Source organism: Erinaceus europaeus, chromosome 12 (assembly GCF_950295315.1).
Source record: "Erinaceus europaeus chromosome 12, mEriEur2.1, whole genome shotgun sequence".
In the NCBI taxonomy this organism is placed as follows: Eukaryota; Metazoa; Chordata; class Mammalia; order Eulipotyphla; family Erinaceidae; genus Erinaceus; species Erinaceus europaeus.
The window spans coordinates 73,684,208-73,710,407 of NC_080173.1; the positions used below are offsets into that span (position 1 = coordinate 73,684,208).

Below are 26,200 nucleotides of genomic sequence, written 5' to 3' on the forward strand. Positions count from 1 at the left end.
CAAGGGTTCCTTTTGGTGTCATGTATTTTTCAGTTTTGTAACAAAAATTAAGTAGAGAGAGTGGGGCGGTAGCACAGCAGGTTAAGCGCAGGTGGCGCAAAGCGCAAGGACTGGCATAAGGATTCCAGTTCGAGCACCCCGGCTCCCCACCTATAGGAGAGTCGCTTCACAGGCGGTGAAGCAGGTCTGCAGGTGTCAAAAAAAAAAAATCAAGTACAAAAGAACCTACTAATAAACTGATCTTCACACATGGATCTTCATGACATAATCATGGAGCTTAAATTAAATATAATATGAATGCAAGCCAAGAGTCAGGACACAGCTGGAAAAGGATGACAGAGAACCTAGTGGGGGTTGTATTGTTATGTGGAAAACTGAGAAATGTTATGCATATACAGACTATTGTATTTACTGTCCACTGTAAAACATTAATCCCCCAATAAAGAAACTTAAAAAAAAAGAAAAGAAAAAGCACACAGCTGTTAACCACCTCTGAAATCCCTCTGTTCTTCACGGGAACACTAGCAAAGTAACTTACTATGCAGAATGATAACCTTCAAGACATGGCAGAGTATCCCATGATAACCAGGCTCCAGTTCCCAAAATGGATTAGAGGTAGCTTCGAAGGACTATATGGTGGTGCACTCAGTAGAGTGCACAGGTTACTTTTTAAAAGAGCCAAGTTCAAGCCTCTGGTCTGCCACCTGCATGGAGGAAGCTTCTGTAGATGGCTCATCACCACCACCACACCACACCCGACCTCCTTAGCTCTCTCTCATTCTCTAGCAATAAAGGGGGAGGGAATAGTCACCATGAACAGTGGACTAATGAAAGCACAAGCTCCAGCAGTAACAATGGTGACAACAGCAACAACAAAGTCGGGGGATAAACCGACCTTGGTTGTTTCAATGGGTAGATAACACTAAGAGCAACACTTTCTACTACTATGTCACAGGGTTACTGAGATATTATTTGTAACTTCCCTCATGTGCATACAATGTATAAATCTATCAGGATCCAACTTGGGGGAGTAGTTTTTCCAAGTAATCTGAAGGTTGTTCCTGGGTTTCAGTCCTCACTTTAATTTGTTTATGAACACCTAAAATTCTAAGTGGGTTTGTTTGCATTTGACATGCTACTGTAACAAATCACCAACCTTTGTGATTTAAAAAACAGAAAAATTTTCTCTTAGTTCTGGAAGCTGTAAGTCTGAAATCAAGGTGTTAGTACAGTGTGTTTCTTCTGGCAATGACTCTGTTTCCTATTTTCTCTTACTTTCTGGTAACCTGCTGGTGATTCTTGGCTTGTAGATGTAATCATTCCAATCTCTACCTCTATTTCCATCATCTTACAAGACATTGGTCACTGGATTGACCCACCTCACCCCAATATGATTTTATTCTAATTGTCTTTCTATTTCCAGGTACTGACAATTTGGATTTAAACTTTTTTTTGAGGGTTACAATATAATCCATAATGTATAAATAAGTATAATACTGGAATTAAAGGAAAATTATTTTCCATCATTTGGAGGATTATGCAGAAAGAAAAAAACATGACCATGCTTCTTATTAGACTTCTCAATTCCACCCAAAATGGCAATATTCCTGAAATTCCTGTAATTCTCATTGCTGCTTATGACTCCCCACATTCCTGTTGTCTCCTGGGATGACAGCTACACAGACTTTGCCACTTAGTGAAAACAAACCCGCAAAACTTCCTCTCTTCTGCTGACTTCCATCATGTCTTCCACGAAACTAGCTCAACACCCCACCTTTCAGGAAGGACCATTTTCTCCCCCCCCCCCACTTTTTCTTTTGCCTCCAGAATTATTCCTGGGGCTTGCTGCAGCACTAGGAATCCACTGTTCCTAGAGGCCTTTTAGTATTATTACTGGATAGGACAGAGAGAAATTAAGAGAGGAGAGGAAGACAGAGAGACGGGGAGAGAAAGACAGACACCTGCAGACCTGCTTCACCGCTTGCGAGGCGACCCCCCCTCCGCAGGTGGGGAGACAGGGACTCGAACCCGGATCCTGCCTTGTGCTTCGCACTATGGGTTCGGTGTGCTACCGCCCTGGTCCCAAAGAACTATTTTCTTTACACTTTCCTTATACCTGGAGACTTAATTCCCTTTCAGTTTCCAAACCAGAGCTGATTCTGGTTTTCAGCAGTGCTGGGGATTGAACCCGGGACCTCTGGAGCCTCAGGGAGGAAAGACCGCAGCACCGTCTCTCTTAACTCCCCTCCTTCCTACCTGGCCCACTGCCAGACACACACCTGAGCTCATCTCCCTCCCTCCCTTCCACAGGGAAGACTAAATGTGGCGCCGGTGCTACCCCTCCCGTGCCTATTTTTTATTGCTATTATTATTTTATTTTTATTATTTCATTGCCTCCAGGATTATGGCTGGTGCTACAAATCCACCGCTCCCGGCGGCCATTTTCTCTCCCCCCCCCCATTTTATTGGTTAGGACTGCGAGAAACTGAGGGAGGAAGAAGGAGAAAGGGAGAAAGACAGCTGCAGGCCTACTTCACCGTGGCAGGTGGGGAGTGGGGACTCGAACCCGAGTCCTTGCTCTTAGTGCTACGTGCGCTTAGCCCGGTGCGCCGCCACCCGGCCCACTGTTTCTTATTATTGTTTAGCGAGCGCCCGAGTGCGGCTCGGCTCTGCCCGACGGCGGCATCCCCGTGCCCGCTCCTCCCGTGCCCGTGCGCGCGGGCTTCCGGCTGAGTTGCTCGCAGACGCGCACTTGTCCCGCTTCTTCCGCGCTACCGGGTATTGGGGTGGTTTGTGTTCCCGCTATTCTTCCCCTCGCGTAATACTTGGGTCTATGGACCTTAAAGAAACCCGAGGAGTCTCCCCAGAGCGACCTTCCCAGCCACCGTCTACAACACGCCTGAGTATTCCAGGGTCTACTAGCTGTCAGGGACCGCAGTGGTGCAAATGTCTCTCAGAAACTCCCCTCTGGGAAACTCGACTCCCACAGGCTTCCTTCCGTTGGCTCCGGGACGGACCCAGACCCACCCAATGCTCAACCGGAAGCTCCTCCCACCAGGCAGCGCAGGAACGAGGCCTTTGTAGGAACTATTCAGTGGAGCGGCGGGACACTTTGTCTTGAAGCACGCAGGAAGCGGAAGTCGGTGGAAGAAGCGTGCATTGTGCAAATTTGACTGATTATACTTGGAGGATGAGCGTCAGTAGCCTCCTTCTGACAGGAGGTAAGGTCCTGGAATATTGGCTTGATTTGGCGGCTAAGTGAAGCGCTCTCCGTAGGCTGTTTCCTTTGGCGGGTCCCATATCTAGTCGGCCTTCTGGACCCCTGTCTGAGCCGTTCTGGTCCCCGATCCTTGGAGCATCAGTGGTGCCCTGGGTTGGGGCTCTGCGGGCGGCAGGGGCGGGGGACAAAGGGGTCGGATTCCACCTGCGTGCTGACCTCTGGCCGCTTTATTTCCCAGTGGCTGCGCTGTCAGAGTGACTCTTGGTTTTATGACCCTACAGTTTGTTCCTTGTATGATTTTTCTTCTTGCAGAAACGTAGTAAAATCTTGGGAAGTGTATAGAATAGAGTTAAAGCCGCCCATAATTATACCACTCTAGTGAAATATACATATATATTATATATTTTGTACCAGAGAGTTGCTCAACTGTGGTTTATTTATGGTGATGCCTGAGATTGAACCTGTTTACATAGCCATTTTGCTATCTCCCCCACCCGAAGCTAGTGAGTATAAATATTGTTGACAAGAGATGTCAGTTGTCCCTCTCCCAAGAAAATACCTTTAAAGTTTATTAAAAAGTATCCATGATGTTAGAGCAGCAGCCTGGCAAATAGCTCAGTTGGTAGAGTATGTGACTTGCATATCTGAGAGTTGGAGTTCCCACCCCAGTTCCATGTCCCAGTATCTATCTCTTTCTCCCTCTTCCTTTACCTCTCTCTCTGACACCTTAAGCAGGTCTGCAGGTGTCTTTCTCTTCCTCCTCTTCCCCTCTTCGCTCGATTTCTCTGTCCTATCGAACAACAACAAAAAAAAAAACAAGATGGAAAAAATGGCCGCCAGGAGCAACGGATTTGTAGTGCAGGCAACAAGCCCCAGCCATAACCCTGGAGGCAAGAAAAACAAAACGTACAAACAAAAAAACATAAACTGGGAGTTAGCAGCAATAGGTTAAGCGTTGGATCTCTGCTAGTTATGCTTTGATTCCTCCCCCTCCCCCCACCATTAATAAATATTTTTAAAAGAAAAAAACTCTATTTTTCAATAGTCTTTTTTTTGAAGTTTTAAAAAAAATTTTATATATTTTATTTTCCCTTTTGTTGTCCTTGTTTTTTTTTTATTGTTGTAGTTATTATTGTTGTTATTGATGTAGTTGTTGGATAGGACAGAGAGAAATGGAGAGAGGAGGGGAAGACGGAGAGGGGGAGAGAAAGATAGACACTCCTCACATTCCTGTTGTCTCCTGGGATGACAGCTACACAGACTTTGCCACTTAGTGAAAACAAACCCGCAAAACTTCCTCTCTTCTGCTGACTTCCATCATGTCTTCCACGAAACTAGCTCAACACCCCACCTTTCAGGAAGAACCATTTTCTTTTCTCCCCCCCCCCCCTTTTTCTTTTGCCTCCAGAATTATTCCTGGGGCTTGCTGCAGCACTACGAATCCACTGTTCCTAGAGGCCTTTTAGTATTATTACTGGATAGGACAGAGAGAAATGGAGAGAGGAGGGGAAGACAGAGGGGGAGAGAAAGATAGACACCTGCAGACCTGCTTCACTGTCTGTGAAGCGACTCCCCTGCAAATGGGGTGCCTGGGCTCGAACCAGGATCCTTACTCCAGTCCTTGCGCTTTGCCACCACATGTGCTTAACCCGTTGTGCTACTGCCGACTCCCTGAAAAAAAAATCTATTTTTAAATGTTGGAAGGGGGCTGGGTGGTGGAGCACCTGGTTGAGCGCACATGTTACAGTCCGCAAGGACCCGAGTTCGAGTCCCCGATCCCCACCTGCAGGGGGAAAGCTTCACAAGTGGTGAAGCAGTGTTGCAGGTGTCTCTCTGTCTCTCTTACTCTTATTCTATCCTTCCCTCTTTATTTCTGGCTGTCTCTATCCAATAAATAAATAAAGATAATGAAAAAAAATGTTGGGAGTGGTAGAGTGCACTCTTTTACCATATGCAAGGGCCTAGGTTCCAACTCCAGCACCATCTGGGAAGGGGAGAGTTTATTTATTTTTCCAGAGTACAACTTGGCTCTGGCTTATGGTGGTACTGGGGATGGAACCTGGGACCTAGGAAGCTCAAACATGAAAGTCATTTTGCATAATCATAATGCTATCTCCTCACCCAGTACATACTTCTTGGTGAGCATAAAAATAAGATTTTAACTGGCCTGGGAAGTAGCATATGGATAAAGCTGTAGACCTTCAAGCGTGAGGTACAGAGTCCCACCCCTAGCACTGCATGTGCCAACATGATGCTTTGGTTCTTTAATTAATGAGGTAATAAATCTTTAAAGAAAGACTTGTAGATAGTAAAATTTAAAACCATTCCATGAGGGGCCAGGTAGTAGCATACCTGGTTGAGCACACATGTTACCATGCTCAAGGACCAGGGTTCAAGCCTTGGATTCTCACCTGCAAAGGAGAAGCTTCATAAGTGAAGGTTTTCTTCCTCCTTTTCTATCTTTCCTCCCTCTCTTAATTTCTCTGTATCCTATTGTAAATAAATTAGAACTTGTTCACAAAGGGACCAGACTCCACCCTGAAGAGCACATGTTACAATGTTTAGGGACATGGGCTCGAGCCTACTTCCCATCTTTAGGGAAAGCTTTATGGATAATGAAGCAATGCTGTAGATGTCTATTTTATTTTATTTTATTTATTTATTGGATAGAGACAGCCAGAAATCGAGAGGGAAGGAGTGGCAGAGAGAGAGAGAGACAGAGAGACACCTGCTAGTGGGGTCTGGTGGCTCAAACTCTGGTCTTATCATACTTTAACAAATGTATTCAACCAGGTGTGCCACCACCCAGCCCCTTAATCTTTATTTATTTATTATTGGATAGAGACAGAAATTGAGAGGGGAGGAGGAGATAGAGAGGGAAAGAGGCACCTGCAGCTCTACTTCATCATTCATGAAGCTTTCCCCCTGCAGGGGGTGGGGGGTCAGAGGGGAGCCAGGGGCTTGAACTGAGTCCTTGCACTCTGTAGTGTGTGTACACTTAGCCAGGTGCGCCATTGCCTGGCCCTTCTCTATCCTTTCTTTCTCTCCCTTTCCTCGAAATTTCTCTCTGTCTCTATCCAATAAATGAACTTAGTCACAAAAAACAAGAAGATATTTCTCATGAAAAACAAAAACAATCCAAAACAAGAAGCTATTTCTCATGAAAAACAAAAACAATCCATCAAATATATGTGTGTACATGTGTATATATTGAGCTATCAGAAAAGTCATAACATTTTTTAAAATTTTTTATTTAAGAAAGGATTAATGAACAAAAACATAAGGTAGGAGGGGTACAACTCCACACAATTCCCACCACCCAATCTCCATAACCCACCCCCTCCCATGATAGCTTTCCCATTCTCTAGCCCTCTGGGAGCATGGACCCAGGGTCGTTGAGGGTTGCAGAAGGTAGAAGGTCTGGCTTCTGTAATTGCTTCCCCGCTGAACATGGGCGTTGACTGGTCGGTCCATATTCCCAGTCTGCCTCTATCTTTCCCTAGTAAGGTGTGTCTCTGGGGAAGCTGAGCTCCAAGTCATAACATTTTTGCATAGAAAAACAGAAAAATGTCATGACTTTTCCAACAACCCAATATATGCATATGTTCAAAGGAAGTAAGCTATCTCAATTTTTATTTTGTTAATTATCCTTCTAGGCAGGTGGCGATGTTTTCCAGCTCTGTTAGAGTCATCCTTTTTCCAGACCCTACACAATTCCTGCTGTCGGAAGAAATCCACGACCCCTACAAAAAGTATTCCCGTTGTTGGTATGTGTGATGAAAATCCTAAGGAGTCTGAAAAAGCACTTGACAAACTCTTTTCTGCAAAACAACAGGCTTCCATCTTACATGTGCTGAATACAGCATCTGATAAAGAACTTGAAGCAGTCAGGCTACTTCGTGGAAGAAGGTCCAACAATATTGTAGAACACAGAGAAAAGTTTGGGCCTTTTCAGAATCTGGAGAGTTTAATGGATGTGCCCCTGTTCCAGTATAAAACTACCATTCAAGTTTGTAACTCTATTCTTTTTCCCAATGCTGGGAAAAAAAGAGAGAACCAGGAAAACCGAGTGTTGAGAAACCTTATCAATCCAGAAATAGGAAGAGAAGAACTTAAGGTATATTCTTATTTTTGTGTGTCTGTTATACTGCCTGAGTAATTTAGAATCTACTCTGCACTTAACTAGTCTGGATACCAAGATATCTTCAGGCAACTTATAGTTTAATTGGTGGGGACAGACATATAAGTAAATCACTATTATAATAGTACCTGAAATAATGTACTAGAGCAAATTGGCAGATTTAACGAGAGAGAACTGTAAGCTGTGAGTGTTGGGGAACTTTAATTAAAGAACTCATCATGGATTTTGAAGGAAAGACTTAAGCTAGCTGGGAGAGGAGAGTACTTTAGGAAGAATTGTATTTATTTTATTTGCCTCCAGGGTTATCACTGGGGCTTGGTGTCAGCACAACAAATCTACTCCTGGTGGCCATTTATTTTCCTTTTTGTTGTTATTGCTTTTGTTGGATAGGACAAAGAGAAATTGAGAGAGGAGGTCAAGACAGAGAGGAGAGAAAGATAGACACTTGCAGACCTGCTTCATCACTTGTGAATTGACCCCCCTGTAGGTGGGGAGCCAGGGGCTCAAACTAGGATCCTTGCACCAGTCCTTGTGCTTCACACTATGTGCACTTAACTCAGTGTGCCACCACCTAGCCCCTGTATTCATTTATGTATGTATGTATGTTTTGTTTTTTTTTTCCTACAGGGTTATTGCTGGGGCTCAGTGCCTGCACTATGAATCCACTGCTCCTGGAAGCCATTTTTCTCCCTTTTGTTGCCCTTGTTGTTGTAGCCTTGTTATGGTTATTGTTGTTGTTGTTGATGTCATCGTTGTTGGATAGGACAGAGAAAAATGGAGAGAGGAGAGGAAGACAGAGAGGGTGAGAGAAAAATAGACACCTGCAGACCTGCTTCACCACCTGTGAAGCGACTCCTCTGCAGGTGGGGAGCTGGGGGCTCCAACCCGGATCCTTATGCCGGTCCTTGCACTTTGCGCCGCTGTGCTACCACCTGACCCCCTATGTATGTATTTTGACAGGGAGAGACAAAGAAACACCATAGCACTGCTCTGTGGCTCATGTAGCTCCTACCCAATGCAGAAGATCACAAGTGATGGCTGGACTCTCAAACCGGGATCCTAGTACATAATGAAATGTGCTTTCTACCAAGCGAGCTATCTCTGGCCCCTTAAATTCCTTTTCTTAATTTATTTTGTTTATAATGCTTGAGAGTTTCACATGAGAGATAGCAGGGAGAGGGGCCAGGTGGTGGTACGCACCTGGTTGAGTGCATGTTACAGTGTGCAAATACCTGGTTTAAGCCCTCATCCCCACCTGCAGAAGGAAAGCTTCACAAGTGGTAAGGCAGGGCTACAAGTGTCTCTCTTTCTTTCCCTCTCTGTCTCCTCCTTCCCTCTCAACTTCTTTTTGTCTCTATTCAATAAATAATAAAAAAGAGATAGAAGCCATTGCATTGCTCTGTAGCTCTCAGAGTAAAGTAAGTTATCTTTTTCATAAAAGATCTGCCTGCTCTTCTAGTATTCTTTATTTTCAAGTTGTTTTCCACCAGCTTTACCATTGGAGCTCAGTGCATACATGACAAATTTACCGCTCTTGGTGGCCTTTTTTTTTTTTTTCCCCATACAGAGAAAAAATGAGAAGGGAAAAGTATGGATGGAGCAAATACCTGCAGCACTGTTTCACTGCTCATGAAGCTTCCTCCTTGCAAGTGGGGGCCCTGGGCTTGAACCCAGTGTGTGAGCTCAGCCCGATGACCACTGCCCCGGCCAGCGGGGCGTGAACAGGGGCTAGGAACCCACGAACCTGGAATGAATGGAACATGAGACACGAGAAATGACAGCAAGACAGGATTCTGATCAAGCTGCAAAATTTTATTGTGTTCACAGGCATTATAAGGCTTTGGGGAAGGGGGATTGCTGGAGGAGGAGGAGGGGGAGCAATCATCAGGGTGGAATGTTCCTTGCAACATACAATGGCCGAAATCATGTTTGTTACCACAACTATGTGGTGTGTCATTTGCTTTCTGATAAATGGCCTACCTAAGGGGAAATGGCCTGCCTGTGGGGGAAATGAAAACTTGTCTCGAGGGCTTCCATTGTTTCAAAGCTTATCAAGCAGAGAAATGGCTTCTGGCAGACCACCACCTGGCTCCTACCCCATTTTCAAGTTTTATTCTACTGCCTGGGTATGAGATGATATAACTTATCTTTATGGCCATTTAAGTGAAATGTCTTCCCATTTACCTTTTACTCAACGTGCCAATAGGTCTACCATGGCCATTTATGTTCTTTTTAATTTAACTGCTATATGGTGACTTTATTTAGCCAGAGCACTGCTTACCTCTGGCTTATGGTGGTGCAAAGGATTGAACCTGGGACTTTGGAGCCTCAGGCATGAGAGTCTTTTTACATAGTCATCATGCTAACTATCCCCACCCTGGTGACAATTTTTATGTATATGGATTTCTATTTCTTTGTTCAGTACCTGGTACTTTGAGCCAATGTTGAGAAAGAGTGAAGGTTCTTTGTGTATAAACTGACTGCTACTGGTTACCTTTTTTTCTTTCTTTTTAATATTTTCATTTATTATTTGATAGAGACAGAAATTGAGAGGTGAGAGAGATCTGCAGCCCTGCTTCTTCACCACTCATGAAGCTTTCCCCCAGCAGGTAGGGACCAGGGGCTTGAACCTGGGTCCTTGTGCACTGTAATGTGTGCACTAAACCATGTGTGCCACTGGCTACACTACCGGTTACCTTTTAATACAAATTCATTGTGCTTTTTTTGTTTGTTTGTTTGTTTTGTTCATTTAGTAATGGACGCAGGGATAGAGAAAGAGAATGATATCACTTTGGCATATGTTATGCTAAGGATTGAACTTTGGACCTCAAACTTGAAAATTTATTTCTTTATCACCTTCTGGGCTTCTCTTGCATTTGTTAAGCTATTCTCAGTTCAGGGTTGGGGGGATAGCATAATCATTATGCAAAAAGCCTTTCATACTTGAGGGTTCAGTCCCCAGGCCCACCAAAAACCAGAGTTGAAGAGTGGTCTGATAAATAAAAATAATAAAATAAGGGAGTTGGGCAGTAGTGCAGTGGGTTAAGCTCAGGTGGCACAAAGTGCAAGGACCTGCAATGGGATCCCGGTTTGAGTCCCCGGCTCCCCATCTGCAGGGGAGTTGCTTCACAAGTGGTGAAGCAGGTCTGCAGGTATCTTTCTCTCCCCCTCTGTCTTCCCTTCCTCTCTCCATTTTCACTCTTTCCTATCCAACAACAACAACATCAATAATAACTACAATAAAAAGCAAGGGCAATAAAAGGGAATAAATAAATATAAAAATAATAAAATAAATACACATCATTACAAAAACTTCAATTCATAAACTGCATACATTTTTTGCATAAACTAAATTGACCTTCTGATTTTTAGCTTAAAGTTTGTATTTGTTAAAATCTTTACACTTTTAAATAAACTAGCCTTTTTGTTTTAGGCAGCTAACAGTATTGTGTCCATTGTTTTTGGTACTCGGAAAATTGCCTGGGTGCACCTAGATCGTAATTTGGCAGTGCTGGACTGGCAGCAAAATGAATGTTGCCAGCTGATTAAAGGAAAATACCAGTCATCTGTCTATTTTCAAAAGGTAAGATAACTGCACTTCCAAATTCCTACTTGCTGTTCCTGTGTAGTTTTAACTGTCTAGTTCCAAAAGGAATGTAGGGAGCCAGGCACATCCACTTGAGTGCACACATTATCATGCACAAGGAACCCAGGTTCAAGACTCTGCTCCCACAAGGGGGAACACTTCACAAGCAACGAAGCAGGTTTGCATGTGTTTCTTTCTCCCTTCTGTTTCCCCTTCCCCTCTCAGTTTCTCTCTCCTATCAAATAAATAGAAAGGAAAGTGTGTGTGTGTGTGTGTGTGTGTGTGTGTGTGTGTGTGTGAGAGAGAGAGAGAAAGAGAGGGAGAGAGATACCAGAGCACTACTCAGCTTTGGCATATGACAGTGCAAAGGGTCAAACCTGAATCCTTAGGCATGCCCTCCCTGTACTCTTTAACACTGAGCTATCTTCATGGCTCTCTCACATCACTTATTGAAGAAACTTTTTTTTTTTTATACATGGGGCTTTGGAGCCTCAGGCATGAGAGTCTGTTTGCATAACCATTATGTTATCTGCACTCAGCCCTTGAAGAAACTTTCCATGTTCTATTTTCTGCTGTTAGCTCCTGTCATATATTAGTTTTCTGTTGTGTGTAGCTTTATTTTGGGGATCTCAGTTCTGTTCCATTGGTCTTTGTGTCTTTTTATTCCAGTACTGTGCCATTCTGATTAATACTGTTTCATAGTAAATTTGAAGCTGAGGCATGATACCTCCATTTTAGTTCTTTTTTTTTTTTTTAATTTTAAAAAAATATTTATTTCCGGGGGTCGGGCAGTGGCGCAGTGGGTTAAGCGCACGTGGCGCAATGCGCAGGGACCGGCATAAGGATCCCGGTTCGAGCCCCCGGCTCCCCACCTGCAGGGGAGTCGCTTCACAGGCGGTGAAGCAGGTCTGCAGGTGTCTATCTTTCTCTCCCCCTCTCTCTCTGTCTTCCCCTCCTCTCTCCATTTCTCTCTGTCCTACCCAACAACAAAGCAACGTCAACAATGGCAATAATAACCGCAACGAGGCTGCAACAACTAGGGCAACAAAAAGGGGGAAAAATGGCCTCCAGGAGCGGTGGATTCATGGTGCAGGCACCAAGCCCAGCAATAACCCTGGAGAAGAAAAAAAAAAATTCCCTTTTGTTGCCCTTGTTTTATTGTTGTAGTTATTATTGTTGTTATTGATGTCGTCGTTGTTGGATAGGACAGAGAGAAATGGAGAGAGGAGGGAAAGACAAGGAGGGGGAGAGAAAGATAGACACCTGCAGACCTGCTTCACCACTTGTGAAACAACTCCCCTGCAGGTGGGGAGTCGGGAGCTCAAACCGGAATCCTTGCACGGGTCCTTGCACTTAACGGCTAAGCTACCACCTGACTCCCTTTAGTTCTATTTTTCTTAGAATTATTTTGCCTGTTTAGGGTGCTCCCCCCTCAACCCCCCCCCCCCACCGTGTGTGAAGAATTCTCATTCTTCAAGTTGTTTTTTGATGACTCCTCACACTACTGGGATATTATCTTCAGAGAGTCAGACACCACAGCACCTGTTTTTATCCACAGTATATGACAAGGCAGACACCCCACCTTGTAAGCTAGTTCTCCAAAAATTGAAGTTTTAGTTGCTGCATGAACCCTTAGCATTTGGGGGTTAGGGTTAACAGATGCTGAGTATGAATCCTTAAAAAAGTCTTGTAGTCCTGGGAGTTGCATTCAGGGATTTTTAGATAATTGGGGGTGAAGGGAGGAAGCAAACCCGAGTCTCTACCCTAGTAGAGGCAAAGCATGCCATCTACCATAGAGCAACATTCCCAGCCACCTAGAAACTCAATTTTGGGAGTCGGGTTGTAGCGCAGCGGGTTAAGCGCAGGTGGCGCAAAGCACAAGGACCGGCATAAGGAACCCGGTTCGAACCCCGCCTCCCCACTTGCAGGGGAGTCGCTTCACAGGCGGTGAAGCAGGTCTGCAGGTGCCTATCTTTCTCTCCTCTCTCCATTTCTCTCTGTCCTATCCAACAACGACGACAACAATAACTACAACAATAAAACAAGGGCAACAAAAGGGAATAAATAAATAAAATATTTAAATATATATATATATATAAGAATTTTTTTTAAAAAAAAAGAAACTCAATTTTAATTAGGCAACCCATTTTTATAGCTAAGAAAAAGGTACTTAGGGGAGCCTGGTGGTGGCACACATGTTACAATGTGCAAGGACCCAGGTTCAAGCCCCTGGTCCCCCACTTGCAGGGGGAAGGCTTTGCAAATAGTGAAACAGGTCTGCAGGTGTCTCCCTGTCTCTGTCCCTATCTCCCCCTTCCCTCTCAATTTCTAGCTGTCTGTATCCAATAAATAAATAAAGATAATTTAAAAAGGGAAAAAATTGTACTTAGGAGTACTAAATGGCTTGTCTTAGCTCAGCTTATTCCTAATAGAACCAAGACTAGGACTTCTTTGTCCTGGTCTCTCATAAAATACCGATTGAGTAATCAGAAATACAAATAACAGTATAAATATGTGAGGGACAGACAGAGCACTCACTAAGTAGGGCATGTACCTTTACCATGCATACAGTCCAAGTTCCAGCTTCAGCACCACAGAGTAGGTGTTATGACACCAGAGGAATCTCCAGTATTTTGGTGTCTCTATTTGTAAAAAGCGGCCCAGAGCAGTAAACCAGCGTGGGTGAGGCTCTGGCTTCACTAAAAGAAAAAAGAAGGTAAAGAAAAGAAATGAGATAGAGAGGGAACCCTAACAATGAAACTTATGAATTATTTATGCTTACTTATTTTGTCTTTTTTTTCCCCCTGCCAGATTTCTTCGATCATTTCAAAGATACCTGAAGCTGACTTCTATGTTCTGCAAAAAATAGGAATTTCAGTTCAGAACTTATCTCTGTTTCCTGCACTATTACATTTTCATATCATAGAAGCCATGCTGTATACCATGTTAAATAAGACTTTTGCCCAGGATGGCCGGCATCAGGTGCTGAGCATGAATCGGAATGCCGTGGGAAGACACTTCGAACTGATGGTTGGTAACACACGGACGAGTGGAAAAGAACTAGTGAAGCAGTTCCTCTCAGACTCCGTACTGACGGCAAGACCTCGGGTATTCTTCCCACCTGATAAGATAGTCCGCTACAGACAGATGTTTTCTTCTACTGAACAATATAGAATAGAAGAGTTATATGACTCACTGTTACAAGCTATTGCCTTCTACGAATTAATAGTTTTGGACCGTGTACCTAAAGCCAGGTGTTCTGAAGATCCACATTAACAGAAAACATGTTTGAGTGTATTTAAATATTTAAAGTTGGGCATTTGGCTAGTGAATGGTTTACAATAAACCAAAGATAAATCAGTAGATACCATATGAAATCCTGTGCCTTTTTGGTTAAGTATTAAACAGTAAGGTGCCCCCTAAACAACAAAAACAAGCTGTTATCTCCCTTTAGAAGCAAGTACTCAGGGGTCGGGTGGTAGCGCAGCAGGTTAAGCGCATGTGATTGGTGCAAAGCTCAAGGACCAGAGTAAGGATCCCGGTTCTAGCCCCCAGCTCCCCACCTGCAGGGCAGTTGCTTCACAAGCGGTGAAAGCTGTGAAGCAGGTCTGCAGGTGTCTTTCTCTCCCCCTCTCTGTCTTCCCCTCCTCTCTCCATTTCTCTCTGTCCTATCCAACAATGAATGACATCAACAACAATAGTAACCACAACAAGGCTACAACTACAAGAACAACGAGGGGGGGGGGGAATGGCCTTCAGGGACAGTGGATTCATAGTGCAGGCACTGAGCCCCAGCAATAAGCCTGGAGGCAAATAAATAAATAAATAAATAAAACAAATACACGTGGCGCAAAGCGCAAAGATCGGCTTAAGGATCCCGGTTGGAACCCCCAGCTCCCCACCTAAAGTAGGGGGTCGCTTCACAAGCGGTGAAGCAGGTCTGCAGGTGTCTTTCTCCATCTTCCCCTCTCTGTCCTATCCAAAAACAATAAATAACAATAATAATAACTACAGCAATAAAACAAGGGCAACAAAAGGGGATAAACATTTTTTAAAAAGCAAATACTATTTGAAGAATTTGCATAATTTTATTAATAGGGAATAATGACTTTTCTGGGTAGTGTTCTTTGCAGGAATAAAGCTAATTCTAATTGGTAACAAGGCTGTGGAATTCTCAGTCTATCCGACCCAGAATAAACAAGTTTTGTCTGTTAGGATCATCTTCCCCAACCTGCTCATTGTATTTATTGTAAATAGGGTTATCAGCTGAGGCTCAGTGCCTATACTACAAATCTACTATTCCTGGTAGCTATTTTTTCCTTCCATTATATTTTATGTGATAGGACAGAGAGAAACTGAGAGGGTAGGAGAAAGACACGTGCAGACCTGCTTCACCACTTGTGACCTGCAGGTGGGGAGCGGGGGCTTGAACCTGAGTCCTTATGCATGGTAATGTGTGTGTTCAACTAGGTTCACCGCCACCACCCCTTCCTTTTTTTTTTTTTTTTTTTTTTCTTTTTTGGCTATCAGGGTTATTGCTGGCTTGGAGCTTGCACAACTCCACTGCTCCCGGCAGTCATTTGTTTTTTCTTTCCTCTAGATAGAAGGTTAGAGATAGAGATGGTAAAAACACTGCTCTACCATCCAGAGCTTCCCCCTCCCACCCCGGCAGTGCTGTCCAGAGTGTTTCCATGTGTTGCCGAGACTCAAATCCATGGGCCCACGTACAGAAGGCTATAGCCCTAGCCCTAAGAAGACATCTTTTCAGAAAAGTAACACTGGTGGGGTTTTTTTTTGTTCTGTTTTCCATTACATTTGCTTTAGTTAATGCCCTCCTATCTTACCTAGTCTCAATTCAAGTTTCTTTGATGTCAATTTAAAAATGAAATGTACTTATTTGGAGAAGGAAAAAAATAATAAACCTGAAATCTTCACTTTTTGCATCTCCAGTGACCTAGATTAGTTTTTTATTCCATACTTGCTGTCCTGTGTAAAGCTCTACATTTACATATGTGATTATATATAAAATCTTCAACTTAGAAGCATTATCTACATAGTTAAATATACACCTGAGGTCATGCTCTTTCCTCCAAATCACTCCCTTCCCCAGTGTTTTGTATTTTGGTAAAGTGCTTTGTCAACCACTCAGGTGTTAATGCCAGATGTATGGCATTCTTCCACCTGTTTCTGAAAACAGATATAAGAGAAAAATGTGTCCATTTTAGACATCAGGATATGACATTATATGCTGAAAAATCACATTTGGTTACTTTTATCACAAAGTGAATATAAACCTTACAGAAATTCTATGGGGAGGCAGGGGAGCGGGGGGGAATAACTCAAGTGATAGAAGGTTGGACCTGCATGTCTGCTGTTCCCAATAGGAGCCCTAGTACCACATACTAGTACCACATACATAGTAGCAACAGAGTGGTACTCTGACTTCTTTCTCTCTCATTTGAAAACTCTCATGTAATAAAGCAAAACAAAAAAATCTGACAGGAATTTATTACCTTTAAGAATGAGGGAAATTTTTCCAAAATTATACTTAATCTAAAATACAGTATTGGGCTGGGGAGATACTGGTTATGCAAAAGACTTCCATGCCTGAGGCTCCAGAGCCCCAGGTTCAGTCCTCTGCACCAACTCAGAGCTGAGCAGTGCTTTGGTTAAAAACAATAAATAAAATCCAGTATTAAGTGGCCCAGGGGGTGGTGCAGTATCATGCAGAACAAGTGTTAAGTTCTTTATTTTTTTAATATTTATTTATTCCCTTTTGTTGTCCTTTTTTAAATTGTTCTTGTAGTTATTCTTGTTATTGATGTTGTCGTTGGATAGGACAGAGAGAAATGGAGAAAGGAGGGGAAGACAGGGAGAGAAAGACAGACACCTGCAGACCTGCTTCACCACCTGTGAAGCGACACCCCTGCAGGTGGGGAGCTGGGGGCTCGAACAGGGATCCTCACATTTTGCGCCACGTGGGCTTAACCCACTGTGCTACTGCCCTACTCCCACAAGTGTTAAGTTCTAAGTTCAGTCTCCTGTACTGTATGCATTAGAGTACTGCTCTATTTCTCGCACCAATTTTTTATATTTAATATTTTTATAGTATATTTTCAAATATTTTATATTTAATATTTGAAATGCTATTAATATATCTACAACAGAAAGGAAAATAGCCCCTGTATTTTTTTTTAAGTTTTGACTACAATGAATTTATTTTTTATAGCTCAAGTTTTCAAAGACTGAGAAATAGACTTCTCTAATAAAAAAATGATCAAATTGGGAGTCAGGTGGTAGCGCATTGGGTTAAGCACATGTGGTGCAAAGCACAAGGACCGGCTTAAGGATCCCGGTTCGAGCCCCCGGCTCCCCACCTGCAGGGGAGTCTTCACAGGCAGTGCAGCAGGTCTGCAGGTGTCTCTCTCCCCACTTCTTTGCCTTCCCCTCCTCTCTCCACTTCTCTCTGTCCTATCCAACAACGACATCAATAATAACAACAACAATAAAACAAGGGCAACAAAAGAGAATTTTTTTAAAAAAAAAATTATCAAATTAGAGAACTCATGCAGTGGTGTGTTTTGTGTGTTGAAATCTTTTTTTTTTTTTACCAGAGCACTGGCTCAGCTCTTGCTTATGGTGGTATGGGGAATTGAACCTGGGATCTTCGAACCTTGGGTATGGGAGTCTTGTTTGCATAACCATCATGCTATCTCCCCCACCCTTTTTTAAAATTATTTTTTATTAATTTATATATTATTGGATAGAGATAGGGAGAAATTGAAGGGGGGGGAAGAGCTAGAAAGGGAGACAGACAACTACAGCCCTGCTTCACCACTTATGAAGCTTTCCCCCTGCAGGTGGGGACCATGGGCTTAAACCCGGGTCCTTGTGCACTGTAATGTGTGTGCTTAACCAGGTGTGCCACCGCCTGGCTCCCTGGTGTGCTGTAAGTATAATCCATATACTTTTTTTTTCACTAGAGTACTGAACCTGGGAGCTTGGAGCCTCAGACATTAAAGTCTTGCACAACCATTATGCTATGTTCCTTTTTTCATCATATACTTTTTTTAAAAAAAGATGTTTTAGTTAAGCGCTTATGGCGTGAAGCAAAGGGACCCGCACAAGGATCCCAGTTCAAGCCCCTGGGTCCCCACCTGCAGGAGGGGTCGCTTCACAAGCAGTGAAGCAGGTCGGCATGTGTCTATCTTATTCTCCCCGTCTTCCTCTTCTCTCAATTTCTCTGTCCTATCCAACAACAACCGCAACAATAACAGCATCAACAATGACGACTGACAACAACAAATGGGAAAAATGGCCTCCAGGAGCAGTGGATTTGTAGTGCAGGCACACAGCCCCAGTGATAACCCTGGAGGCAAAAATTTAAAAATAAATAAAAATGCTTTGGAATATATTTTTTTTGTTGCCAAAAAAAAAAAAACTGCATAAAGCCTTTCAGCTTTACTCTTTAATAATAGCAATAGTCAATAAAATAAAAAGATTAAACAAATAAGATGTTAAACATTTTCATACACACTGGTAAACCTATATACATCTTTTTTATTTATATATTTTTAATTTATTCCCTTTTGTTGCCTTTGTTTTTTTATTGTTGTAGTTATTATTGATGTTGTTATTGTTCGATAGGACAGAGAAATGGAGAGAGGAGGGGAAGACAGAGGAGGGAGAGAAAGACACCTGCAGACCTGCTTCACCACCTGTGAAGTGACTTCCTGCAGGTGGGGAGCCAGGGGCTTGAACCAGGATCCTTACACCGGTCCTTGCGCTTTGGGCCACCTGCGCTTAACCCACTGTGCTACCGCCCAACTCCCATACATCTATTTTTTAACTGTATAAAATCCTTTTGAGTTCTAATTCACCAGATAATGTAACAAAATGTTAACATATAACATTCTTTTTTTATAATTTTTTAAAAAATATTCCCTTTTGTTGCCCTTGTTTATTGTTGTAGTTATTGTTATTGATGTCGTCGTTGTTGGATAGGACAGAGAGAAATGGAGAGAGGAGAGGAAGACAGAGGGGGAGAGAAAGACAGACACCTGCAGACCTGCTTCACCACTTGTGAAGCGACTCCCCTGCAGGTGGGGAGCCGGGGGCACAAACCAGGATCCTTCCACTGGTCCTTGCACTTTGCACCACCTGTGTTTAACCTGCTGTGCTACCACCCAACTCCCAACATATAACATTCTAAACAGGAAACTATTTCCAGGTTGTAAGAATGGTCTTAAGTGAAATGTGATGATTTAAAATCTCGTAATTAAACAATGTGTACTTTCTCCAAAAACATCCATAAATCGAAATGTCTATTATGTAGAAATCCTACAACAGAATCCTGTTATAGTTAACGATAGCAGTTTGTCAAAAATATATATATATTAACATCATTTAATATCTTTGGAATAAAACATCAATGGTACAAAAATACAAAAGAAATGTACAAGGCAAATTATTAGAGTTGGCAAAATATATACAAGGTATCGCATGGTTATTAAAAAAGATTTATGAAACTTAAAATTCATGATCTTGATTCACTTACTTAACATTTAATAGTAAAAAACAATGGGGGAGTACACTAGAAATAGGTGTTATTGGGAAGATATATATTTTTTTAAATAAAGCATAATTTTCTTCCTAGGGAATTCCTTTATGAATTATATATACAGTTTGAAAATTTATTTTTAAAAAGATTATCACCCATAGATGATTCACACAACATGACAGAGTATAGATATTTGGTTGGAGAGAGGTGAATTAAGGGGGAAATGATTAATTGGTTTTTGTTTTCTTTAATATTCATTGTATTTTAATGACAGCCAGAGAGAGACCAGAGCACTGCTTAACTCTGCCTTATTGTGGTGCTGGGGACTAAACCTGGGACCTTGGAGTCTCAGGCAAAAGTGATAAATTGTTTAGCACTAAAACATCTTTAGAAATATCTTAGTGATCTCTACTCTATAAATAGCTCAGTCACATACAAAGTAAAAAAAATAATAATAAAAAAATCTAAGTCATTGAATAATACAAAATATTTTCAGAAAAAAAAACTACCACAATTATAAATACAATCTGTAACTCAAATTTTTTCACTTAAATATTTGCACATTAGTAGAAATATATATACAGCCTGTTTTAAATGTACATTAAGACACATAAATTCTTCTATGAGCATCAATATAAAAAGTATATTAAGGACCACATAATTATCTGTACAAGACATGATTAATGTAACATATTAAGGGAAGGCAGCTGCTAAACTGTTGACAGTCTCTTTTGAAATGTTAAGGTGAATTCCTTCCAGATAGTGCAGGAACCTGTCAAAAAATTATAAAAAGAAAAAAATATTGTCATCAGATAAAAGTATAGTTGAAATAACTAAAAAAAAATTTTTTTTTTTTTGTCATTGCTAGGGCTTAACCACTCTAGGCTGACTTTCAGAGGGAGAGGGAGAGAGAGAAATACCCACTGTACTAAAGCTTCCTCCAATGTAGTGGGGGCCAGTCTCAGACTTGGGTTGTACATGAAAGCAAGTATGCAAGCCGGTAAGCTATTCTGTTGGGCCTTGAAATGTTATTTCTCATAATGCTTTTACCTTCTTTTACTTTTTCCTTGTTCTTTTAGCTTCTCAGTCCGACAAATGTTTCGAAGAGTGGGCAAGTATTCAGTTATACTAGCTTGCCTACTACCAAGGTTCAGAAGAGATCGGCTAGAAAATACACTTTTAATTACGGCAACCCTCTTCGAAGCATTGCTGTAATGTAAAAGTTATGCATTACTTTTTAATGTGCAAAAAAATACAAAGTGTTAAACACAATCTTCTTCTGCTATCTGCTTCTAGTTTTGAGTAGATAATTGGATTCCATATTAATTTTCTGTATTGTTTTCAACACATCAATCACTGCCATACAGAAAAAATTTAGTGGTTCCCTGTTTGCTACCTATAACAGTAAATTCTAACTCCTTTCCCTGTCATTCAAGAACCCCACCCCCACCCCAACCCCTCAGTGGTGTGGAAGGGAGTGCAAAGATTTACAGGCATTAATACACTGAATTTGATCCCCAGCTGTGCATGGGCCAGAGTGATGCTATGGTTCTCCCCCATGATTTTTTTTTTTTCTCTTTCCTTCTTTCTTCCTTTCTCTCTCTCTTTATATAGAGATAGTGAAAGAGACCACAGCACCAAAGCTTCCATTAATTCAGTGGATACCAGGCTTGAACCTAAGTCATGCACATGGCAAAGCAGCACACTATGCAAGTGTGCTATTTTGCCAGCCCTAATAAATAAACTTACCTCCCAGCCTAGCCTGCCCTAATATCTCATTCTTTCTGTTCCCAGCAGTCATGCTGGTCTCCTAGGTTCATTAGAGGCTATGTTATACAATAGAAAGAAATTACTTACTCCAAATTAGCCACTGATTGACTGAAATATACATTGCTGCGCTTTTGTGAAATATAAATTGTAAGATCTTCCATTGGGTCTTTTCCTAATGCCTTGCAAGAATCCAAGTTCTCCAGTGCTTTTGAAATAGTAGACGAACATTTACTAAAGCTGAGAGCTTCTATGGCTGCCTTTAATTCTCCAGAGTTTTGAGAAATCCATCCATCATTACTCTCAAGACTAAACTCATCACAAAGTCCACTTTTAACTTTTCCATTTGTCCAACTAAAGTCATTTTTACCAAATTCTTTTTGTTCCCTTGCATCAGTTAAAAAGCCATCTAGGAAGGACATGTTATCCATGAATTCAGTGAGAGAATTTAAACAATGAGAAACAAGGGCAGAGCATTTTTTTTCTGCTGGTGTTTTAGCTGGATGAGGCATAGGTTCAATGTTAGACTCTAAACATTTTAAGTTCTTTGTCTCTAGGTTGCTTTCCTTGTCTGTGGCTTTCCTCTCTTCTGAATTTGAGAAAGATGCAGGGGGTAGTCTAATAATCTCATCAGAAAAGTCCAATTCAGTGTCAAATAAGTCACTATCATCTAGAGTTACAATTTTTTTCTTATATTTCTTTTTTGGTGACTTTTTCAATTGTTGTTCTCCTTCAGAATGTTTCCTAACAAGACATTTCAAATTTTTTGATGATGGACTGCTGTCCCCAATAACTGATGACTTATAAATGTTTTCTATTTCAGGAATGATATGAACAGGTAATGGTAAAATGAACTCAAGATTACTGTAAAAGAAATCAGTATTCTGCACTTGGAATTCTGTAAGAAGCTGGATGAGTTTATGCCATTCTTCCTTTGTTCTGATTTTGTGCTGAAGGAAAAAAAATGAGTGAAGAAATGTCATAATACTATACAGTTGGACCACTTTCCTACCCATATGAAGCATCATCCCTCTTAATTTCGTTAACCTCTACTCCTTTAATATATCAAAATAGACTAAGTCTAAAATTAAATTTAGATGGTTCAGGAGGTGGCACAGTGAATAAAGCATTAAACTCTCAAGGATGAGGTCCCAAGCTCAATCCCTGGTAGCACATGTACCAGAGTGATGTCTGATTCTTTCTCTCTCTCCTCCTTTCTCATTAATATATAAATGAAATCTTTAAAAGTTAATAATAAATTTAAACTGTTAATTTGAATAATTAAATTCTTTAACATTTAGAATATATCACAGTTCAGTAATTAGAATTCTTTTCAAAAAGTTTTATTTATTTTAACCAAAGCACTGCTCAGCTCTGGCTTATGGTGGTACAGGCGATTGAACCTGGAACTTTGGAACCTCAGGCATGAGAGTCTCTTTGTATAACCTTTATGCTATCTATCCCCCCAATAATTAAAAATTTGTTTAAAAATTACCTCTGAAATAATATTTTTTAATCTGAAGTTTCTAAATTCTGCGATAGATATTTATAGCAGTGTCTATGGACTGTCAAAAATGGCACAGTGTGTTAATGAATGTCAGCAATCTGAAGTATAGAAGCTGCGAAAATAGCTCAATGGTTGAGTTCAGGATTTACATGTCAGAAGCTCCCAGGTCAATCTATAGCACTGCATGTGCTATAGACATCTCTGTCTGTCTCATGTGAAACTCTGTATCTCATGTGAAGTCAATAAAAATAAATCTTAATAAAAGAAATCTGAAAACTATACAAACAAAATTATAGGCAAAATTAAGGTAACCATAAGATTAAAAAGATAGAGAGGTCCAGGAGGTGGAGTGGTGGATAAAGCACTGGACTCTCAAGCATGAGGTTCCAAATTTATCCCTGCAGAACATGTACTGGAATGATTCTCTAGTTGTCTTTCTCTCACCCCCCCCCCCATTAATAAATGAGAGTATTATGAAGCTGAAAGAGCACTTATATTTAATATTCCAAATGAGAAGCTGAAAATACCTTGAAAAATGAAAATAAGTCTTCAGATGGAGATAAAATATTCTTAAGACCAAACATGGTATCAACACAGCCAGTGTCACATTTGGGAAGGTTTGTAGGATTCCTTTTAGTATTCTTTGGATTGTTTTTAGAACAAGGACCATCTTCAGAGCAAAAAAGTTTTCTATTTTTACTATCTTCTCCTATAAAAGAAAATAATAACTATCTACACTTTTAATAAATGATAGCAAACAATAATTTAAAATCTAAGACCCTTTAACAAATTTAAGAACTACATCCCGTTCTGTTTTTCTCTCTAACAAAAGTAATCACAGACATATTCAAAGATATGGGTGTAAAGATAGCCAATACGTATTTGAATGGTAAACTTAGATATTCACTAACAGACAATGATTAAGTGTGTTATCTCCATTTCACAATATGTAATAACATACAGCTTTGAAAAAGAACAGGAGTGGTCTGGGAGATGGCGCAATGGATAAAGCATTGGAGAGTCAAGCATGAGGTCCCGTTCAATCCCCAGCAGCACATGTACCAGAGTGATGTCTGGTTCTTTCTCTCTCTGCCTATCTTTCTCACTAATAACAGAAAAAAATCTTAAAAAAAAAGTGGGGGCCGGGCGGTAGCGCAGCAAGTTAAGCTCACGTGGCACAAAGCGCAAGGATTGGCGGGAGAGATCCCAGTTCAAGCCCCTGGCTCCTCACCTTACCTGCAGGGGAGTCACTTAACAGGCAGTAAAGCAGGTCTGCAGGTGTCTTTCTCTCCCCCTCTGTCTTCCCCTCCTTTCTCCATTTCTCTCTGTCCTATCCAACAATGACGACATCAATAACTACAACAATAATAACTACAATAAGGGCAACCAAAGAGAAAATAAATAAATTTTATAAAGTTAAAAAAAAAAAAAAAGAAAAAGCACAGGGTAAGACTGTTTAGCTGACAAACTGTCAAGCTAAAAAAAATTGCTTTGCAATATAGAGTATTAGTTAATTTTGCTAAAAAAAATAGGTAGTATTATTTGTACATGCATAGCTAATGGGCTAATAGCTGCTACCTGTAGGATATGAGGAAGACCTCTTTTTCATTTTTTTTTATTTTACCAGAGCACTGCTCTGGCTTATGGTGGGGGTGGGGGGATTGAACCTGGGTCTTTAAAGCCTCAGGCATGAGAGGCTCTTTGCATAACCATTATGCTAACTACTACACTCAACCTTTTACTTTAAATTTTTTCTTATTATTTGAACTTCCAATGAGAGGCCATTAAAAAAAAAAAGACAGGAGAGTGGGGCAGTAGTGCAGCATGTTAAGCGCATGTGGCACAAAGCGCAAAGACCAGCTTAAGGATCCCAGTTCGAGTCCCCACTCCCCACCTGCAGGGGAGTCACTTCACAAGCGGTGAAGCAGGTCTGCAGGTGTCTATCTTTCTCTCTCCCTGTCTTCCCCATCTCTCTCCATTTCTCTCTGTTCTATCCAACAACGACGACATCAATAAGAACAATAATAACTACAACAATAAAACAACAAGGGCAGGGGCTAGGTAGAGGCACACCTGGTTGAATGCACATGTTGTAATGGGCAAGGACTCAGGTTCGAATCCCCATTCCCCAACTGCAGAGGAAAGCTTTGCGAGTGGTAAAGCAGGGTTGCAGGTGTCTTTCTGTCTCTTCCCCTCTCTACCTCTCCCTTCTGCTCAATTTCTGATTGTCTCTATCCAATAAATAAATAAAGATAATAAAAAATTAAAAAAAAAAACAAGGGCAACAAAAGGAAATAAATATCTTTTTTAAAAAGACAAATAGGGAGTCAGGTGGTGGCGCAGAGGGTTAAGCGCACATGGTGAAAAGCACAAGGACCGGTGTAAGGATCCCAGTTCTAGCCCCCGGCTCCCCACCTGCAGGGTGTGAAGCAGTCTGCAGGTGTCTGTCTTTCTCTCCCCCTCTGTCTTCCCCTCCTCTCTCTGTCCTATCCAACAACAATAACATCAATAACCACAACAATGTTAAACAACAAGGGCAACAAAAGGGAAAATAAATAAATAAATAAAGACAAAATGCACATAGGAGCTATAAGAAAATAAATTTTTAGGGGGCTGGAAGGTAGCGGAGCGGGTTAAGTGTACATGGCACAAAGCACAAGGGGCAGTTCAAGCCCCCAGCTCCCTACCTGCAGGGAGGTCACTTGGCAAATGGTGAAGCAGGTGTCTATCTTTCTCTCCTCTATGTCTTCCCCTCTCTCGATTTCTCTTTCCTACCCAACAACAACAGCTATAACAACTACAACAAGGGCAACAAAATGGGAAAAAATGGCCTCCAGGAACGGTGGGTTCATAGTGCAGGCAATAATCCTGGAGGCAAAAAAAGAAAAGAAAAAGAAACTTTTAGGGTGGGAGAGACAGCATAATGGTTATGCAAAAGACTTTCATGCCTGAGGCTCTCAGATTCCAGGTTCAATCCCCAGTACCAACATAAACCAGAACTGAGAAGTGCTCTGGCCTCTTTCTTTTCTTTCACATTTTTTTTTTTACTTTATTATTTTATTTTATTTTATTTTATTTATTGCCTCCAGGGTTATTGCTGGGGCTCAGTGCCTGCACCATGAATCCACTGCTGGAGGCCATTTTTCACCCTTTTGTTGCCCTTGTTGTTACTGTAGCCTTATTGTAGTTATTATTGTTATTGTTGATGTCATTTGTTGTTGGATAGGACAGAGAGAAATGGAGAGAGGAGGGGAAGACAGAGAGGAGGAGAGAAAGACAGACACCTGCAGAACTGCTTCACTGCCTGTGAAGCGACTCCCCTGCAGATGGGGAGCCGTGGGCTCGAACCAGGATCCTTATGCCGGTCCTTGTGCTTTGCAGCACATGCACTTAACCTGCTGCGCTAGCGCCCGACCCCC

At 41.6% G+C, this 26,200-nt stretch overlaps 2 protein-coding genes across 3 annotated transcripts in view; one reads left to right on the forward strand and one right to left on the reverse strand.

The window, feature by feature from the left end:
- The first annotated feature begins 2,992 nt into the window (after positions 1–2,992).
- On the forward strand, positions 2,993–15,892 carry TEFM (transcription elongation factor, mitochondrial). 2 transcript variants are annotated; one of them, XM_007530832.3, is made up of 4 exons: positions 2,997–3,221; positions 6,877–7,337; positions 10,795–10,944; positions 13,759–15,892. In XM_007530832.3, the coding sequence occupies exons 1-4, from the start codon at positions 3,191–3,193 to the stop codon at positions 14,221–14,223; spliced, it is 1,107 nt and encodes a 368-aa protein (XP_007530894.2). In that variant the 5' UTR covers positions 2,997–3,190; the 3' UTR covers positions 14,224–15,892. The 2 variants fall into 2 exon arrangements, with proteins under 2 accessions (XP_060059967.1, XP_007530894.2); XM_060203984.1 differs by lacking the exon at positions 10,795–10,944 and having other exon boundaries at positions 2,993–3,221.
- A 3,443-nt stretch (positions 15,893–19,335) lies between these two features.
- The window catches only part of ATAD5 (ATPase family AAA domain containing 5), a 71,470-nt gene continuing 64,605 nt past the window's right edge, over positions 19,336–26,200 (reverse strand). Inside the window, exons 20-23 of the mRNA XM_060203986.1 lie at positions 23,309–23,490; positions 21,365–22,224; positions 20,558–20,716; positions 19,336–20,279 (exon numbers count right to left, since the gene is read on the reverse strand). Coding sequence (XP_060059969.1) covers positions 20,201–20,279; positions 20,558–20,716; positions 21,365–22,224; positions 23,309–23,490 — 1,280 coding nt within the window. The 3' untranslated portion in view covers positions 19,336–20,200. The remainder of the gene's footprint in view (positions 20,280–20,557; positions 20,717–21,364; positions 22,225–23,308; positions 23,491–26,200) is intronic.

What these genes read in the sequence shown, in the direction of transcription:
- TEFM (XM_007530832.3), top strand. Translation starts at nt 3,191, where the DNA reads ATGAGCGTCAGTAGCCTCCTTCTGACAGGAG. An exon ending in TAGCCTCCTTCTGACAGGAG is followed by an intron (nt 3,222 to 6,876) that starts GTAAGGTCCTGG and finishes TTATCCTTCTAG; the next exon opens with GCAGGTGGCGATGTTTTCCA. An exon ending in CATCTGTCTATTTTCAAAAG is followed by an intron (nt 10,945 to 13,758) that starts GTAAGATAACTG and finishes TCCCCCTGCCAG; the next exon opens with ATTTCTTCGATCATTTCAAA.